Source organism: Zeus faber (genome assembly GCF_960531495.2).
Source record: "Zeus faber genome assembly, chromosome: 2".
NCBI classification, from domain to species: domain Eukaryota; kingdom Metazoa; phylum Chordata; class Actinopteri; order Zeiformes; family Zeidae; genus Zeus; species Zeus faber.
The window spans coordinates 14325238-14342625 of NC_137189.1; the positions used below are offsets into that span (position 1 = coordinate 14325238).

At 42.8% G+C, this 17388-nt stretch overlaps 1 protein-coding gene across 1 annotated transcript; it reads left to right on the forward strand.

The window, feature by feature from the left end:
- Window positions 1–447: 447 nt before the first annotated feature.
- LOC307246921 (adenylate cyclase type 8) lies at window positions 448–14701 on the forward strand (the record flags this gene model as incomplete). Its single annotated transcript, XM_080022966.1, has 20 exons — window positions 448–603; window positions 741–1481; window positions 1758–1907; window positions 4521–4651; window positions 5116–5227; window positions 6025–6152; window positions 6598–6756; window positions 7774–8008; window positions 8535–8714; window positions 8962–9062; window positions 9206–9407; window positions 9589–9693; window positions 11013–11170; window positions 11467–11548; window positions 11685–11843; window positions 12006–12152; window positions 12656–12748; window positions 13157–13271; window positions 13471–13673; window positions 14486–14701. The coding sequence occupies 20 exons, from the start codon at window positions 448–450 to the stop codon at window positions 14699–14701; spliced, it is 3573 nt and encodes a 1190-aa protein (XP_079879092.1).
- Between the last annotated feature and the right edge of the window lie 2687 nt (window positions 14702–17388).

Consider the following 17388-nt stretch of genomic DNA (forward strand, 5'->3'; position numbering starts at 1 on the left):
TATGGAGACAGGCTAGGGAGACAAAAACAATATTAGTAAGAGTGAAAGTAACCTTTGGAAATGTTGTTATTAGTGGGTTATTAATCACTTCTTGAACTTTTTGGAGGCCTATATCCTGTGTAGAAGCTTTTGTTGTGAATACATTCATCTCTCTATCTGTCCAATTCACTGCAGCTTATTAACATTTACTGAAACATTCTCCCCTGACTAATCTAAAATAATAGCATTAATATTATTATTAGTATTAATATTATCATTCATAGTAATAATCAATTGAATCAATCAATTTCTAGTATGTTGACATGATTGTGGTGACATTCCTTTACCTCACCTTTAACACCTAAATATTGTTCTCTTTATCCATGTCGTCCCCACTGTTCCGTTCAGACTAATTTGGCGTCTTGAGCTAAGATCTATAGCGAGGGTCGGGCTGAGGTCATCGTCATCATGGTGACCTTCGCGGAGACATCCACGGTCTCCTCCATGGAGCTGAGCAAGCCCATCTGTCTGACCACACCGCTGTCCCCCGGGTTGCGGCGCAAGAAGTTGATGTGGCAGAAAGCCGTCAAACACATCATCATCCAGCAGGAGCTGAACGCCAAGGTGAATATCTGGCCATCGATTGAGATGAACTTGCTGTAATTGGTACTAAGGTTTACTGATACTGTCAAATGATTTGATTTTTGTTTTGTCTGGAGCTGTGCATGACATGACAGGGGATATATATTTTTGATTGACAGGTGGGTGTTGAGCCAGCACGGAAGATTTTTGTGACGGACGCCTACATAGAGGAGATCAACCGGCAGATCCGCAGCAAGGCGTCGCGCGGTGTCACCAAACGCCGCTCCTCCGCCTCGCGCATCCACCCCACCCACATGCACTCCTCCAATAACACTCACGGCAGTGTTCCGGGAACGTACGACTACGTCAGTGACGCTGACTTCTTCGTGCACTGGGGCCACCCCGTGCACAGCGTGTACATCCCTTCCTTGCGACACACCTTCAAATCCCGAGACTTGGAGAAGCTCTACCAGCACCACTCGTCTCACCAGCGCCGCACCTCCCTCGCCGTCACCAACGTCATCGACGCATTCGCCAAGCTTCACGTCCTGGTGCTATACCTGGCGCTGGCACCCGAGGCTGTGCTGGACACCCAGCGAGCCTGCCTCACGGGCCTTTTCATGGCGCTCGCACTGGCATTGTGCATCCTGGTGTTGACCTGCAAAGACTCCATGTCCCCACAGTGGCTTCATTACATCGGCCTAGCCAGCTGGCTTTCTCAGACCACACAGGTGCTTGGTGGGCTGGTTTATGGGCTGGAGAAGGACCCATCGTGGTATGTGCTCTTTACATTATTTGCCACGTACACACTGCTGCCGTTGCCGCTGCTCTGGGCCATGTGCGCTGGCTCCCTCACCTCAGCACTACATCTGGGGGTGGAAATAGTGGGCTGCTACAATGATGCTGTACTTTTGAGAAAGGTGTGGAAAATTAGTTGAGCCTTCAGTCTTTGCCTCCTCTCCTCCCTCTCCCCTTTGCTCCATAGCCAATGTATAGATTAAGATGTATGGATGATGTACAGTACATTATGTCTGAATTAAGTTACATATAATTAAGTTAAGCAAAAGTACTACTTCCAACCATCCCATTCCTCCAATTGTCTGTATATCTATTATATTATTATACTATATTATACTATTATATCTTACAGTCTCTTCATACATCAAATCGCTCAATGTGAATCCACTTTGATGCAGGTCCTTGCCAAAGGCCTGCTGTACCTTGGGATAAACACAGCAGGCTTGTTCATCCACTACCTGACAGACCGGGCCCAGAGGCAGGCTTTTCTGGAGACCCGGCGCTGCATAGAGGGGCGCCTCAAACTGGAGCAAGAAAACCATCGACAGGTACTGTAATTTAGCCTTGAAGAAGTATGAGGAAATTCAATATGTTGCTCACTCATGCAGAGATCCATTTATCTCCCCCAGAGCAAAGCAGTGCAGCATATTTTTCCTTCACGCATGTTTTAATTGAATTATGGAATAGCAATATTTCAGCCTTACAGCGGATAACTGAATTCTCCAATTAGATTCAAGATTAAAGATGTTTATTTATCACATACTTATACATACGAGCATACATATATGCAGTGAAATGTCATTACAACGCACGTGGAGATTATGCAGAATTAGTACTAACTTACACAATAGCTAACTAATTTACTAGCTAACCAAACTAACTGAACTAACTGATTCCTAAAACGTAATTCAGTTAGTAAATAGAATAAAATAGGCATGAAAAGGTAATATACTGAACAGGAATACAAAATAGAAATAAGAGGAATAGACTATTATGTATATACAGACATGTACAGTAAAGTGGCATGTGAATAAAGAGAGGTGGTGTGTGTTGAGTTAAACAGTACAGTTATACAACAGTACAGCACAGCAATACAGTAACAGTACAGAATGCAACATGCGGTACAGTAAGACAGTGGGGCCTATGTGTGTGTCTCAGTGAGGCCCCCTGGTGAGTTCAGCATTGACAGTTCTTATGGCTTGCAGGAAGAAATTCCGTCTCAGTCTCTCGGTTCTCACTGTGCGATAGCGGAGGCGGTTGCCTGACCGCAGCAGTTGGAGCAGTGCGTTGTTGGGGTGGTGAGGATCCTTCATGATCCTGTGGGCTCTGCTACTACACCTCCTGGTGTATAAGTCCTGCAGGGAGGGGAGGGTAGTTCCAGTGGTACGTTCGGCTGAACACACTTCTCTCTGGAGTTCCCACCTGTCGTGAGCAGTACAGTTCCCGAGCCAGGCAGTGATGTTGCCTGTCAGGATACTCTCCACTGCTCCAGAGTGGGACTTGAGGATACTAACCAAAACCCTGAATTTCTTCAGCTGCCTGTGGTGATAAAGATGCTGCCTCACCTTTCTCACCGGAGTGTCTGTGTGTATAGTCCATGTTAAGTTCTACGTGATGGGGACTCCCAGGTCCTTGAAGCTGCTGACCCTGTCCCCAGAAGTCTCATTAATCACCAAAGGCGCGTACGTCCTCGGTTGTAATCCTCTCATAAAGTCCACAATCAGCTTCTTAGTTTTGCTGACGTTCAGGAGGAGGCTGTTGTCCTGGCACCAGAGTGACAGGTAGGCCACCTCCTAACCATAGGCCTTCTCATTGTCGGCGGTGATCAGGCCCACCATGACGGTGTCAGCAAACTTGATGATGGTGTTGGAGCTGGACCTGGCCACACAGTCATGTGCGTACAGGGAGCACAATAGGGGGCTGAGGACACAGCCCTGGGGGGATCCTGTGTTCAGGGTGAGGGTGTTGGACGTGTGCCTCCCCACCCTAACCACCTGGGGCCCGGGTGTGAGGATGTCCAGGATCCAGGCACACAGAGTGTTCAGTGCTAGCAGTTCAACAGCCAGTCTGGTGGGGACTGTGATATTGAAATCTGAACTGTAGTCAATGAACAGCAATCTCACATAGGCCCCCTTCTGGCCATCCAGGTGTCGTAGTGGTGTGCAGTACCTGGGAGACCGCGCCATGTATGCAAACTGCAGCGGGTCAATGGTGTAGAGGAGGGAGGTGCTAGTGGTGGAATATAAACGGCTGTGATGATGACCGTGCTGAATTCTCGGGGGAGGTAGAATGGACAGCATGAGATGGTCAGCTGTTCAAGGTTTGGTGGGCAGGAGCGGGAGAGAGTCTTGATGTTGTTGGGGTTACACCAGCTGCTGCTAGTCATGAGTGGGATGCCTCCACCCTTGGACACCCCCGATCTGTCGACGTGGAACACAGTGAAGGCCTCGGCTGGATGTATGGCTTGATCCGGTACCAGTGAGTTCAGCCATGTCTCTCAGGCAGAGGATGCAACTGTTTTTTGTCTCCCGTTGGAATGTAATCCTTGCCCAGAGGTCATCCATCATGTTTTCCAGGGACTGCACATTGGCAAGAAGGATGCTGGGCAGAGGTGCACAGTAAGGTTGTGTCCTCATTGTGATCTGAATGCCACCTCGCTTTCCACGAGGTAAGCGAGGCGGCATTCGTTTTCTCCATCGGCTCACCCATGGAGCAGAGACTGCATTGATGTTATTGTCCTTGTTGATTGTTTTGCCGCATAGAATCTCTGCTGGCCACTCTGGATCAGCGGATAAAATGTCCCAAAGTTGTTCTTACTGGGAATTTTTATATCTATGAGTGCACTGCAGAAGGAGATCACTGCTGATGAGTTTTTGACAGACATAGTGATGTAAAACGAAAATAAATACAAAAATGTGCTTAATCACACGGCGCGTTTGCACAGGCGACCACAAGGGCCGCACCAAGGATGAGAGCAATTGTTAATTGCTTGAGCACAGCACTAACAATTAATGGACCTAAAAGTTATTTTGAATTTACAGAAGTGTGGTCGCATACTGGATTACTGGATGATTCTTCACTTGAATTTTGTTTTGTCACCAACAATGATTCTAATTAGGGTTTATTTTATTGACCAGTGAGTCCATTATGTCTGCAAATAGGAGCGTCTGGTGCTGTCAATCCTGCCTCGGTTCGTTGCCTTGGAGATGATCGCCGACATGAGCTCCATAGAGGATGAGCTAAGTCCCCAAGAGTTCCACAAGATCTATATCCACCAGTACAAGGATGTCAGGTGCACACACACACAGACACACACACACACACACACACACACACACACACACACACACACACACACACACACACACACACACACACACACACACACACACACACACACACACATACACAGCCAAGTACACGCTATAATACATTAGAGAGTAAAGAACTTAAATAAAACTGAAAGGTTACAGATGACAACTTGTTTTATTTAAAGATTTATATCAGGGGTTTGCATGCACATTTTGTTAAGGTATGTGTTAACAGGGTTCTTTTCTATTATTATTTGAACAGAAGCCATTTTGTCATGTTTTTATTTACCTTTTAAATATATATAATGCAATTAAAATACAATTTCTCTCCCACCATACTGTTTTTTTCTTTCTCTATTTCATCACTCATATTTAGTCATCATGTTCCACACAGTCTTCCATCTATCTGAAATCAATTTCTCTCTCTTTGTCCTCCTCTGTATAGTATCCTCTTTGCTGATATCAAGGGCTTCACTCTATTATCCATGAACCTTTCCGCCCAGGAGCTGGTGAAGACTCTCAATGAACTCTTTGGACGTTTTGACCGGCTGGCAGAGGTAAAACATATTTATTTTCTATGGCCCGATAAAAAAACTTCAAACCCTCTGAGTCAGATAACAGCTCAGGAGCTTGATCCTAGCAATAGGAACTAATTTGCCAATTCAGCATGCATTCATCAAATACACCCATACACATCTTGAGTGTCATTAAGGTCTGGAGTCTTGTAGGGAATCACATGCTGTATATTACAGTGGGAAGATGGTATTAGCTTTTTGGGGACGCAAGAGGTGCAATACATTTTATAGGTTTACATTTCCAACCTTTGGCAGGATTTGTTGATAAGAATGTTGATCTAGGAACAATTAGAGATGTCGATCCAGGAAAATGTCCTGTTTGTGTAAAATCATTATGTGACCTATACATGGGTGCCTAGAAGAGCCTTTCTCAAACTCAAGGTTGCTTCTTGGGGGTCATGTTGATGTTCAGAGTTAATTCGCTGAAGGGGGAGGGTAGGGAAGGTTTTTTCCAAAAGCAGAGGGTGAAGTGAAAATATAAATAACATTTGGGAGCGAGGGCTTTAAAAATATATCTGTTTAATAATACTTGTGCCATGATATTAGTTCTATCCCTTATATTCTTACCCCATGCAGTCTTTTTAGCATTAGAACCAAGTTTTTAAATCTCTATTTAGACTAAAGTAATTCTGATATTTACTGGTAGCTCGGATATGGAGATGAAGGACAGTCAAAACTTGGAAAACATTGACAACTTTCAACAAAGACAATTATTTTTCTATGCTTTTCTATGACTTCACACCAATCCTTCTTCCTCATGACTCACTTTTTGTTTTAAGGAACACCACTGTATGAGGATAAAGATCCTGGGAGACTGTTACTACTGCGTGTCCGGCGTCCCCGAGCCCCAACGTGCACACGCCCGCTACTGCGTGGAGATGGGCCTGGCCATGATCGACACCATCCAGTCAGTCTCCCTGTGGGCTAGCGGGGGTGCGGGGTGCTGAGCCTCTCAAAGTGGTGCTGGTCTTTTTTAGTTCAGACATTTTGATTGATTGATTTGATCACACCTCAAATGAATCTATGATATGAAATAGATGTTACTTGAGGAATTGTCAAACAGCTTCATTGAAGTGTAGGAGATCTCAGGTTAATTTGACAAATTTTGACAAATGAAAAAAAAGAAAATTTTCTTCCATTTTTGTTAACAGTTGACTATAGTGAGAAACTGCTAAATATGAAAAAGTTTAAAAAATTTAAATTTTTCTGTCAATCAGACTAGCATTAATACTGACTGACTTTTTTGCATAGTAGAGTCACAGAGTCTCCATGTCAGTATGTGTCATCTTTTATTTGAAATGGATGTGTAAGCAACATGTTCCCACTTTATCTATGACTGTCGACACCTCCAGGAACGTGCGAAAGCAGCTGAAGTATGAAATGGACATGCGGATCGGCATCCACTCCGGCTCAGTGCTGTGCGGGGTGCTGGGCCTCCAGAAGTGGCAGTTTGATGTGTGGTCCTGGGACGTGGGCATTGCAAACATGCTGGAGGCCGGAGGCATTCCTGGGTAGGTGGAACAGAGGTGGAAGAGCATGAAATCTCCCAGAGCTTGGGTCTTTTGCCTAGGTTGTTGAATTACAAAGTAATCGGTCATTAAAAGCTTAATTCTGTGTAGATGAAGATGATATGTACATCAACATAAAATAAGGATAATTCTAAGATATACATTTAAAAAATGCAGCATGAAAATAAAGGCCGAGAAGTTAAAGCATACAGTATGGTCTAATGATATTTCATCTTTTTTTGAATGTAGACATGTGTTATTCAAGTTATTTGTCATCATATTTTGAAGTGACATGCTCTTTGTGTAGCAGTTCTGTTTTACATAATTTCTCACATGAGTACAATGTGAGGTTTTACATGTGATGTATGGAATATCTATATTTGGTGAATGTCACTGTCAAGGTGTGTTCTGGGCCAGGACCAGGGAATGAGCAGACATAAGCAAAACAGCGCTGTTTGGTTTGTATTTATTAAAGTCTTTCAAAAAAAGGTGGCTTGTTGGCCAAAGGCAAAATAAAAGGCTCGCTGGCCAACAGGGGGAGAATCCAGAGCGTCCGTGCATATGCGCGGTGCTGTCATATGTTGTCTGGTCTACCGCGCTTGGACTCCATGGTGCTGGGTCTGGTTCCGTGTCTCAGCCTTACACGCGTCCCCATTGCGGGGAAAAACAAAACCTAATATATTTCTGGTCTGGGATCGGACGATCCAGCAGAACCCCTCCGTTGATTTGCCCGATCCTCAGCAGCACAGTGGCCCCGGGATGGGAGCCTTCACTGCCTGTCTGCAGCAGGCGCTTGACCACGCCCCCTTGGCCCATCACAGTCACCATTCATTTATAAATATATATAACCCTCCAGAAGCTTTTGACAAATCGGGAAGTGGATGCAACACCCGTCTAGTAGGCCGGCTACAGCCCTGTGGGTGCATGCTTATCAGTGTGTGTGCGAACACATGGATTAAGAAAGGCTCAGATATTGAAAATACACACTCAGTATTTCTCTTCTCCATCTCTCTCTCACAGGCGCATTCATATCTCCAGGGCGACACTGGACTGTCTAGACGGTGTGTACCAGACGGAGGATGGACATGGGCGTGATAGGAATGAGTTTCTACGGAAACACAACATTGACACTTTCCTCGTCTGTCCTAAAGAAGAAGGGACCACTATTGGCCAAATTGAGCCCGCCAAGACCACTAAAACCAACCGCACGTGGAATCCTGAGCTCCCTTTTGGGAACATCGTCGATATGAACTGTGTAAGTTGGCAGGGATTTAACACTGGCTCATTGGGGCCAAATTTCTTGACAAAGTTCCCATTTTTCTGCATTATTATGTTCCTGGTGTTGCGTCTTGTCTGTGAAAAATTATATTGGTTACAGTATACAGTTTTCAAATAATGTAGAGTGTTAATGCAGCAGTCAAACTTCCGGAAACCAATTAAACAAACATCAAGTCACATGTGGTCAATCCAGTAGGGGAAGTCTGCATTCATACGTAAGGCAACCTGATGTGAAGAGAAGGCCAATTCTCCATATTAGTTTTATATATATTATATTATTATTATATTAATATACTTTTATTATTGGTGGTTCTTTTTGCTCATGACATCTGCAATATATTAATTAATTTTAAAACTTTGAGACTGATGCAGACCCTATCCTGAAATTAATATCCTGTTAAAAAGCACTTCATCCTAAGAGCCGCTGCAAACTAAGCTTTGACTGATGATCTGACCTGCACCCACCTTAACAAACCCGTTGGACCTATGACTGCTCCTTACAGATCCTGGCCTCTTTCACAAACCGTTCGTTGCCACAGCTTCCTAACCTGCGGCAGTCGACTGCCAAGGAGATTAACAAGCGCATCCAGCACGCCATTGAGCTACGCAGCAGCGAGCGCATGCATCAGGAGCACATTACTTCAATGACCCTGGTGTTCAAGGACACACACATCGAGGGCAAGGTAAGGTGGGAGAAAGATTGTGAGGTACTTTGTAGAGGAGCTGAGTATGGTGGATGAGCATAGGAAATTGAAATCGTGTATGAAGTGAGACGGAAGCAAAAAAGGGTTGACTTGGCCCAAGCTGTAATTGATCATTAAAGCTAATAATTCATAAAGGACGGACATCAATACTTCATAATGTGTGGAATGAAATGTTTGTTGAATTGTGATATTTAGAATATGTGGTGGTTTCCTCCCATTGTTCCAGTTCTCCCAGATGAGAGATGAGATGTTCAACTCCAACTTGGTCTGCTCCTTTATCATGCTTCTCTTTCTTATGGCGTCGCAAGCGCTCATCCCTGCCCCCAGGTAGACCGATGCAAGCATTTTACTGTCAACCACACCTCTGTCGATTTCTTGGCTGCGAACTGTAATTTCTTCACTATTTTTCCACAGCATTTCAATCCATTAAAATTTCACACCTCTGAACCTTCCCTCTCCATTCCCAGCAGACAGTACCCGGCCGTGCTCCAGTTCTCGCTCTTTTTGCTTGCCTACATGCTGCTTTTACTGCTGGCCCTGGCCGAGGAGTTTAGGCGGGCTCCCGTTGCACTGCAGCACCTTTGCTGCTGGATCCACGAGAACAACAGTGCCCGCAACCTGCTCACCCTCATGGCCATCGCCATCAATTTTGGCCTGGCTTCTGTGGACATGGTGAGAGTCAGAGCACCACCACAGTGTGCTAGTTCAGGGAAGCAAGGCACTAAGGTTTTTCCTGCTTGTAAATAGGCCAGACAGCAGATCAGATCTTTGTCCATTGGAATGTAAAAACATTAGCTATACATATGGCTCTGAGTTAGTCATGACTTGCTTCACATGTGCTGTTCTGGCCCAGGTGTGGTGCCTTCTGAGGGACAAAGACCCAGCAGTGTCTCAGGTGGACAGACTCAGTAAACCTTCACCAAACCAAAGGACACTCAGCGTCTGCACTTACCCTGAGGTAAAGCCTACAATGACCTCTGAACCGTACACCATTAAGGGTCACTCATAAAATGAAAATACTTTATATCAATTTATGACACAGTCTTTCTACTCTTAACCTTGCTCTGAGAACTACAGGGGCGACATGCTGTAGCTTCTCCGGAGCACAAGGACTTAGAGTGGATTTTATTTATGTTATCAACCACACCTGTCCTCGCACAGCCTACACTGCACCAGTATCCATCTTAGTAATGAGAATACTATTACCTAGTAAGGTTTAGTCTTGTTTATAATCGGGTGAAAACAGCTGAGGCTGGCTGAGTTGTTTGGAATAGGCCTCTTAACTTATTTTGAGAGGTCTCTACAAATAAAATCACAAGATCTTAGAATTAAGTAGATTTCTGCACAAATATAATTAAGCCCCTCTCCCACATGGAGTGAAAGCTGTAAATCCACTGGCGATGTTCCATATTGGCATAATGTGGGAAAAGGAGCCGGTGTTGATCTGAATACCGGCAAAGCACAAATAGGGGGTATTTTCTGAATATTTATTTCACGCAAATATTTCAAATGTTATTTGTTTTCAGGAAGAGAAAAAATCATTTGGATAAATGGCGAGTCCCATCCGAACCGTGGCGCTCGGATGCAGAGATGAAAAACTGAAACACGTTCCAGTCTCTACGGAGACAGGTCTGACTGTTTCCTAAAAATGCCACTCAGACCCTAGATGTGTCTTTTAGAGTTAGGGGTGCAGTGTGGGTGACATTGGGCACAAGTGCTTCGCTTGCCCGCCATCTGCACTGAAGCGCGGAGCCGGGGAGAGAACGAGCGGACGGGGAGGGGTAGAACAGGTGGAGAAAGTTCCTTCTCCGGAGGCAGAGAGTGTAGAACAGGTTGAAAATGATCACACTGATTTAATAACGTGGGTTAGGGTTATTGCGTCCGGGGATGGGGGCAAACTGATTTAGATTGTACGTCCGTTGCCGACAGATTGTCCAAACGATCGAATCTACACTGGACATAACGTACTAATCCTAACCCATTATGTACTGTACCCATAACAGCCATTTAATGTGGGAACAGACAGCATACAGAACTTTTCCGCAAAGGAGGCCAATGTGTGAATGACTACCTTCTGCCTTTGGCGGATATATTTTATGCAACAAAGTTGATTTCCATTGGAAACTTGAAAAAAGACGAAACTGTTGAAGAAAACAACAAAATGAAAGTTGTTTTTTTTCAATTCTATTCTCTCTTCACCACTGAGAAGGAGATCTCATTCAACTTTTCTTTCCTCCCTGTGTCCTTCGCTCACCTCCACCCTTCTCAACCGCGCAGTTCTTCGCCTTGTGCTGGGTGATCGCCATGGTGACCTGTGCCGTGTTCCTCCGTCTCAGCTCTCTACTGAAGCTGGCCGTGCTGCTGGTGGCGGTGGCCGTCTACTCCTATCTCATCCATCTCGCCTTCCATATGCTAAGCCAAGACACGCAGCACAGGTCCGTGGCACTGATGACTGTCAATAGCTGCCAGTTTATTCTCCTTGATGGGTTTTTCATCTTTAGGCAGCATTTGTTCAGTTACCTACGAGCTTCTCACAACGAGTCTTTCACATATCTCAAGACAAATTAATTTAGTAGTTTCAACATTTTATTCAGCCTACCTTATTCAACTTTGCCTATTGAATTGTGGATTTGAAATGGGTTGATATTATCTTTAATTCAACACAATTCTGATAATTTATTTTATCTCATCTTGTAATATCCTACTTCTCCCGTACATCTCTTACCCACAGGTCTCACTATCTTCGGAGTAAGGGAATCTCCATCCTTCTCATGGCCATGTTTCTTGTGGCTGTTGTCTATAACGGACGGCAGGTATTATTAAACATTGTCTACTAAACCGGTTGAAACTGCTTGTGGTTTACTCTGCAAACATTTTTTAATGCAGGTTGAACAGTTTGCCACCTTCAGCCTTTATCATTTAGCGATTTTCCTTCGTCCTGCTCTCCAGTGGGAGGCCACCGCCAGGCTGGACTTCCTGTGGCGGCTCCAGGCCCAGCAGGAGGTGGAGGACATGAGGGAGCTGCGCGAACACAACGAGTGTCTGCTGTACAACATTCTGCCGGCGCATGTGGCCCGACACTTCCTGGAGAGGAACAAGAATGATGAGGTAGAGCCAGAAAATACCACGACACCTTTGACCTTATGCCTTCCCCCTGACCTGTGACATCGGGACCTTGAGATCCTCCAAACGCCACGGAATGTGTTTTTTATGGTTGCCGTGTAACGTTTTAAAAGTTATGTCTAAAATGTGACATTAACTTTTTTTAAGGAGCTTTACTCTCAGTCCTGCGACGAAGTAGGAGTGATGTTTGCGTCCATTGCTGGGTTCAATGATTATTATGAGCAGAAGGAGATAAAAAACGAAGGGGTGGACTGTCTCCGACTGCTCAATGAGATCATTGCTGGTTTTGATGAGGTGAGTGGGGTTTATCAGTTCATATCACATCATATAGACTTTATTTCTCTTTGAATTAAGAAACAAGAAATGCTAATATCCTCAAAAAGTATATCCAATAAAAAGTTGATTTGAGTGATTTTAAAGATTTGAACTAACAGTTGTCGAGTGTACTGCATTTTCCTATTTAGATATATTCAGAGATTGTCCGATAAAACAATGCATAATTAACAAATATCTATTCTTAATAATAAGTGTGACAGTATAATATAATAAATCATAAATATTTCAGAAATGCTATAAAATGTTTTGGTATTGCTTAGAACACTCTTACCTTACCTGCCTTTATAATGTTAAATAATTTATAACTGGATGATTTTATTCCTTATCATTTGTCATATTTCTAATCACTGTTTTTATCACTCGATGAATCTCCTTTCTGACAGATGCTCTGTAGCTAACAATTTTCATTTGCTGTTATTTTCAATATTGTTCACTTCATCTTTCTTATGCTTGGTGGGTAGTTGCTGGAGGAGTCCTACTTTCATTATGTGGAGAAGATAAAGACGATCGGCAGCTGTTACATGGCAGCGTCTGGCCTGGCTCCAGATCGGCAGGTGGGGCAACGTCAACGCAATCCAAGGCTGGGTCACAATCTTTATTAATTATTTATTTTTCTATTAATTGTATTTTGTATTATTATTATTATTATTATTACATACAAATTTCACAATCTCCTGATTGCTCGTTCCTAAACACCTTCCCTAAATTCAATATTGTTCAACTTATCAATGGCATACAACATTATAGACAATATCCTTGTCCTTGTCCTTATACATGTGAAGTGAACATCAACAATCATGACACATATTGATAAAGGAGAGATTTAATATTTCCCTCAGAAACAGTGATGAAACCCTTGATCCCCCCCTGCATCAATAGTATTCTGATTTTACCTTTTCTTGACTTTTCTTCCTCTTTCCATTTCTGCTCACTCACTCACTCACTCACTTATACTTTCACAGGGGTCCTTGAATCAGTGGAATCACCTAAGCGAGCTGGTTCTTTTTGCACTGGCCATGCAGCAAACCTTGAAAGAGATCAACAGGCACTCGCGCAAAAACTTTCAGCTGCGTGTTGGTAAGTGGCTCAGCTCTACATCCACACACACCACACCCCCCCACACACACACACACACACACACACACACACACACACACACAAAAGTCGAAACTTCTTTTTAAGAATTTCTGATCTTAAAGATAATTATTATAAATAACATGCTTTGATGTTGAAATTCCACACTGACTTCATAATATTACATTCTTCACTACAACAGGCATTGCCCATGGACCGGTTGTTGCCGGGGTCATTGGTGCCACCAAACCTCAGTATGACATCTGGGGTACCACCGTGAATCTTGCCAGCCGCATGGACAGCACAGGGGTCAGTGGTCGGATCCAGGTACCAGAGGCCACGCATAGGATCCTGGTGGACTGGGGCTTTGTGCTGGAGCTACGTGGGGAAATCTTTGTAAAGGGGGTGAGAAACTGCAGCTAATGGATGGATTGAATGTGTGGAATGCTGCGTGGGTTCGCCGACTAGGAGTCTACATAAAGAAATAGACTGCACTTAGATTCACAGAGAAAATGGACACTGAGTCAACTGACATTTAAAAAGTCAAGAAAACACTGCATTGCATTACAGGAATACTTAACTTAAATCCCCTATGGGCCCTGCTAGCTTTTGTTGAGTTCAAATGATTTTTGGGATCTCAAAAAAGTCTCAAGCAACCCTGATCTTAATCTTGTTCCCAAAGTAGCACCAACGGGTATTTTTTGCCTACTAGCGGTGTGTCGCTTTACATGGCACTGCAAAGGGCACGTTCTGTCCATTTTAATTAGAATTATTCTACATTGTAATCTGGGCCATGACTCTCAGTCTCTCCTCAGGGATTTTTTGTTTAAGTACAATGGCCAAATTACAATAACCCATATACTAAAATAGATTCTAAAATAGGTTGTGGCTATAGCTAGACGTTACAGACATGCCATCCCTACGACTAATAAATGGAAATAAGTGAGGGATAATGTGCAGCTAGCTGGTCATTATTATTATTGTCAAGATGGTTAACAGACAGTGGTCATGATTGAGAAAAAACTGACCAATGATTTCCCGCTATTGACCAATCAGAATCAAGTTTTCCACAGAGCGCCGTAAAATATGTTGAATATCATCAAAGTGTTCCTTTGCCTTCATTCAAGGCCATCTTCAAGGCCATCTTCTCCCTTGGGCCTTGAAGGCCCAAGGGAGAAGATGACAAACCTGTGTGACCATCCATTCCTCTGTTCCAGGTGAGTGAGTCCCAGGGGAAGGTCCGCACCTACTTCATCAGCACCATGCGCAGTAAGAGAGCCCACACCAGGATGGAACGACACTCTGGGGTGCGGAGGGGTGGTCGCAACACGCTTGCCGAGGTTGTGTTCGGCCTGTTGCAGGCCCAGCAGAAGGAGAAGATGATGGAGTCTAACGGCGGGCTCACACGGCTCCCGTGCGGCACTCAGTGCTGAGGGGTCCCACAGGGGTCCGTTTTAGGACCGAATTTTTGTCAATGAGAACGTTCCATTATTAGCTGAATTGATTCAACACCTTTCTGTTCAGCTTTATTATCATATATTTTTAATATTTCCGCAACCACTCAACTTTTCTATGGTCTAACCATTTTTTTATTTAGATATTATACACAACAAAGGCAAGTCATGGGTAATAATAATGATGAAGAATCATTTCGTGCCGAAGGATAATTTTGTTGGGTTTCAGAGCTAGGATACCTTTTTGAATTTGAGGGATGAATGTGCAGACGTTTCTATTTTTATTTCATATGTGCATTCTTTAAGGAAACAAATATAAGAGCAACATGTTTTACTGTGATAACATTAAGATAATACAGCCTATACTCTATATGTTCTAGTGAGTTCTGAGCTCATCGAAAAGGCCAAAAACACAGAATACCTCAAAACAAGCAGTGCAACCTCTTTTGTTTCATAGATGACATTAAATTACTGACTGCTTATTTTATAGTGGCCAATGTTTCATTCAAGTTTTTATTTTTTAACTTTTCAATTTTAATAGATTGATTTTTTATTTTTAGTAGCCACTAGCTTTTTGCTAGCTTCGCCTGTTCAAGGTGTGCATGAGGATGTCTTTGAACAGAAACACTGCAGTATCTTATATATCATCATTACAACATGGGGCATAACAAGTCTGTTGATCACATATTAAATAATGTTGGGTTCGGCAATGTTTTTTATTCCTTGTACAGATTTTATTTATGTGTACTTATTTTGAAACAAATGATGCTCTATGTCTATATCAGTGTCAAATATCCACTCCTGGAAGATATGTCTGTTACTCTGGACTTCTGAAATTAGTGTCAAAATATCAGTATGTGACCAATTCCAATAGCCAATTCAGTTTTGCCTTGGTATGTAATGTATATACTCTAGTCTGCAAACATCAGATCTTTCCAGCATTTAAAAGTGAGGAGTTCCTCTTTTAAACGGTTATACCATTGTTTTATCTGCTTCTTTGCCAAATGCACAGTTAAAACCTGTGGCATTGATCTCACTACTCATCCATTTATTACAGTCAAAATAAAAGGCAACATTTTTTATTGTAAATAATAAATCCTCTGTGTTAATATTGTAAATACTGTAGAAACATTTAATTAATCTCTCCATTGTACACAGTTTTCCACACTTTCTCCCAAAGCATTTAATAGGATACATTTTCTGCCAATTAAATCCAAAATAAAAACACCAGTTTAATTGTACAGATTGTTATTTGATTAATGGTTTTCTATCTATCTATCTATCTATCTATCTATCTATCTATCTATCTATCTATCTATCTATCTATCTATCTGTCTGTCTGTCTGTCTGTCTGTCTATCTATCTCTCTATCTGTCTGTCTATCTATCTCTCTATCTATCTATCTGTCTGTCTATCTCTCTATCTGTCTGTCTATCTATCTCTCTATCTCTCTGTCTGTCTGTCTATCTATCCCTCTATCTGTCTGTCTATCTATCTGTCTATCTATCTATCTATCTCTCTGTCTGTCTGTCTGTCTGTCTATCTATCTATCTCTCTATCTGTCTGTCTATCTATCTCTCTCTCTCTCTATCTATCTATCTATCTATCTATCTGTCTATCTATCTATCTATCTATCTATCTCTCTATCTGTCTGTCTATCTATCGCTCTATCTGTCTGTCTATCTATCTCTCTATCTCTCTGTCTGTCTGTCTATCTATCTCTATCTGTCTGTCTATCTATCTCTCTGTCTGTCTGTCTGTCTATCTATCTATCTCTCTATCTGTCTGTCTGTCTATCTATCTATCTCTCTATCTGTCTGTCTATCTATCTCTCTCTCTCTATCTATCTATCTATCTGTCTCTCTATCTATCTATCTATCTCTCTATCTGTCTGTCTGTCTGTCTGTCTATCTCTCTATCTGTCTGTCTGTCTGTCTATCTATCTATCTATCTATCTATCTATCTATCTATCTGTCTGTCTATCTATCTATCTATCTATCTATCTATCTGTCTATCTGTCTGTCTATCTATCTATCTGTCTATCTATCTATCTGTCTATCTATCTATCTATCTATCTGTCTGTCTATCTATCTGTCTATCTATCTATCTATCTATCTATCTATCTATCTATCTATCTGTCTGTCTGTCTGTCTATCTATCTATCTATCTATCTATCTGTCTATCTGTCTATCTATCTATCTATCTATCTATCTATCTATCTGTCTGTCTGTCTATCTATCTATCTATCTATCTGTCTGTCTGTCTATCTATCTATCTATCTATCTATCTATCTATCGCCGAACGATTTCTCCTCGCTCGATTACTACTGGAAAACAACAATAGAGAACAATGCTGCGTTCTTGCTGCGTCCAACACGGAAATCAGCAACTCCAAGTCGGTAGTAGCTATTTCCGAGCTTTAACGTATTCAATCGCTTATGTTCGGGAAAATATGGACGCACGCAGAAAACACGTGTTTGTTTGGCAACCCTGTGCATTCTGAATGCCACAAACGTGTGCTGACATGGCATTAAAAAAAAACCGGCAGAGTTGTTCAGATCTGGATGAGAGGCGTTCCCAAATGAAAAACCCACGCGAACGAAACAATGTTCGCCGAGTCCCCGACCTCGCTGGAATGCAGCAACGGACAAGTATCCCCGGAGGATG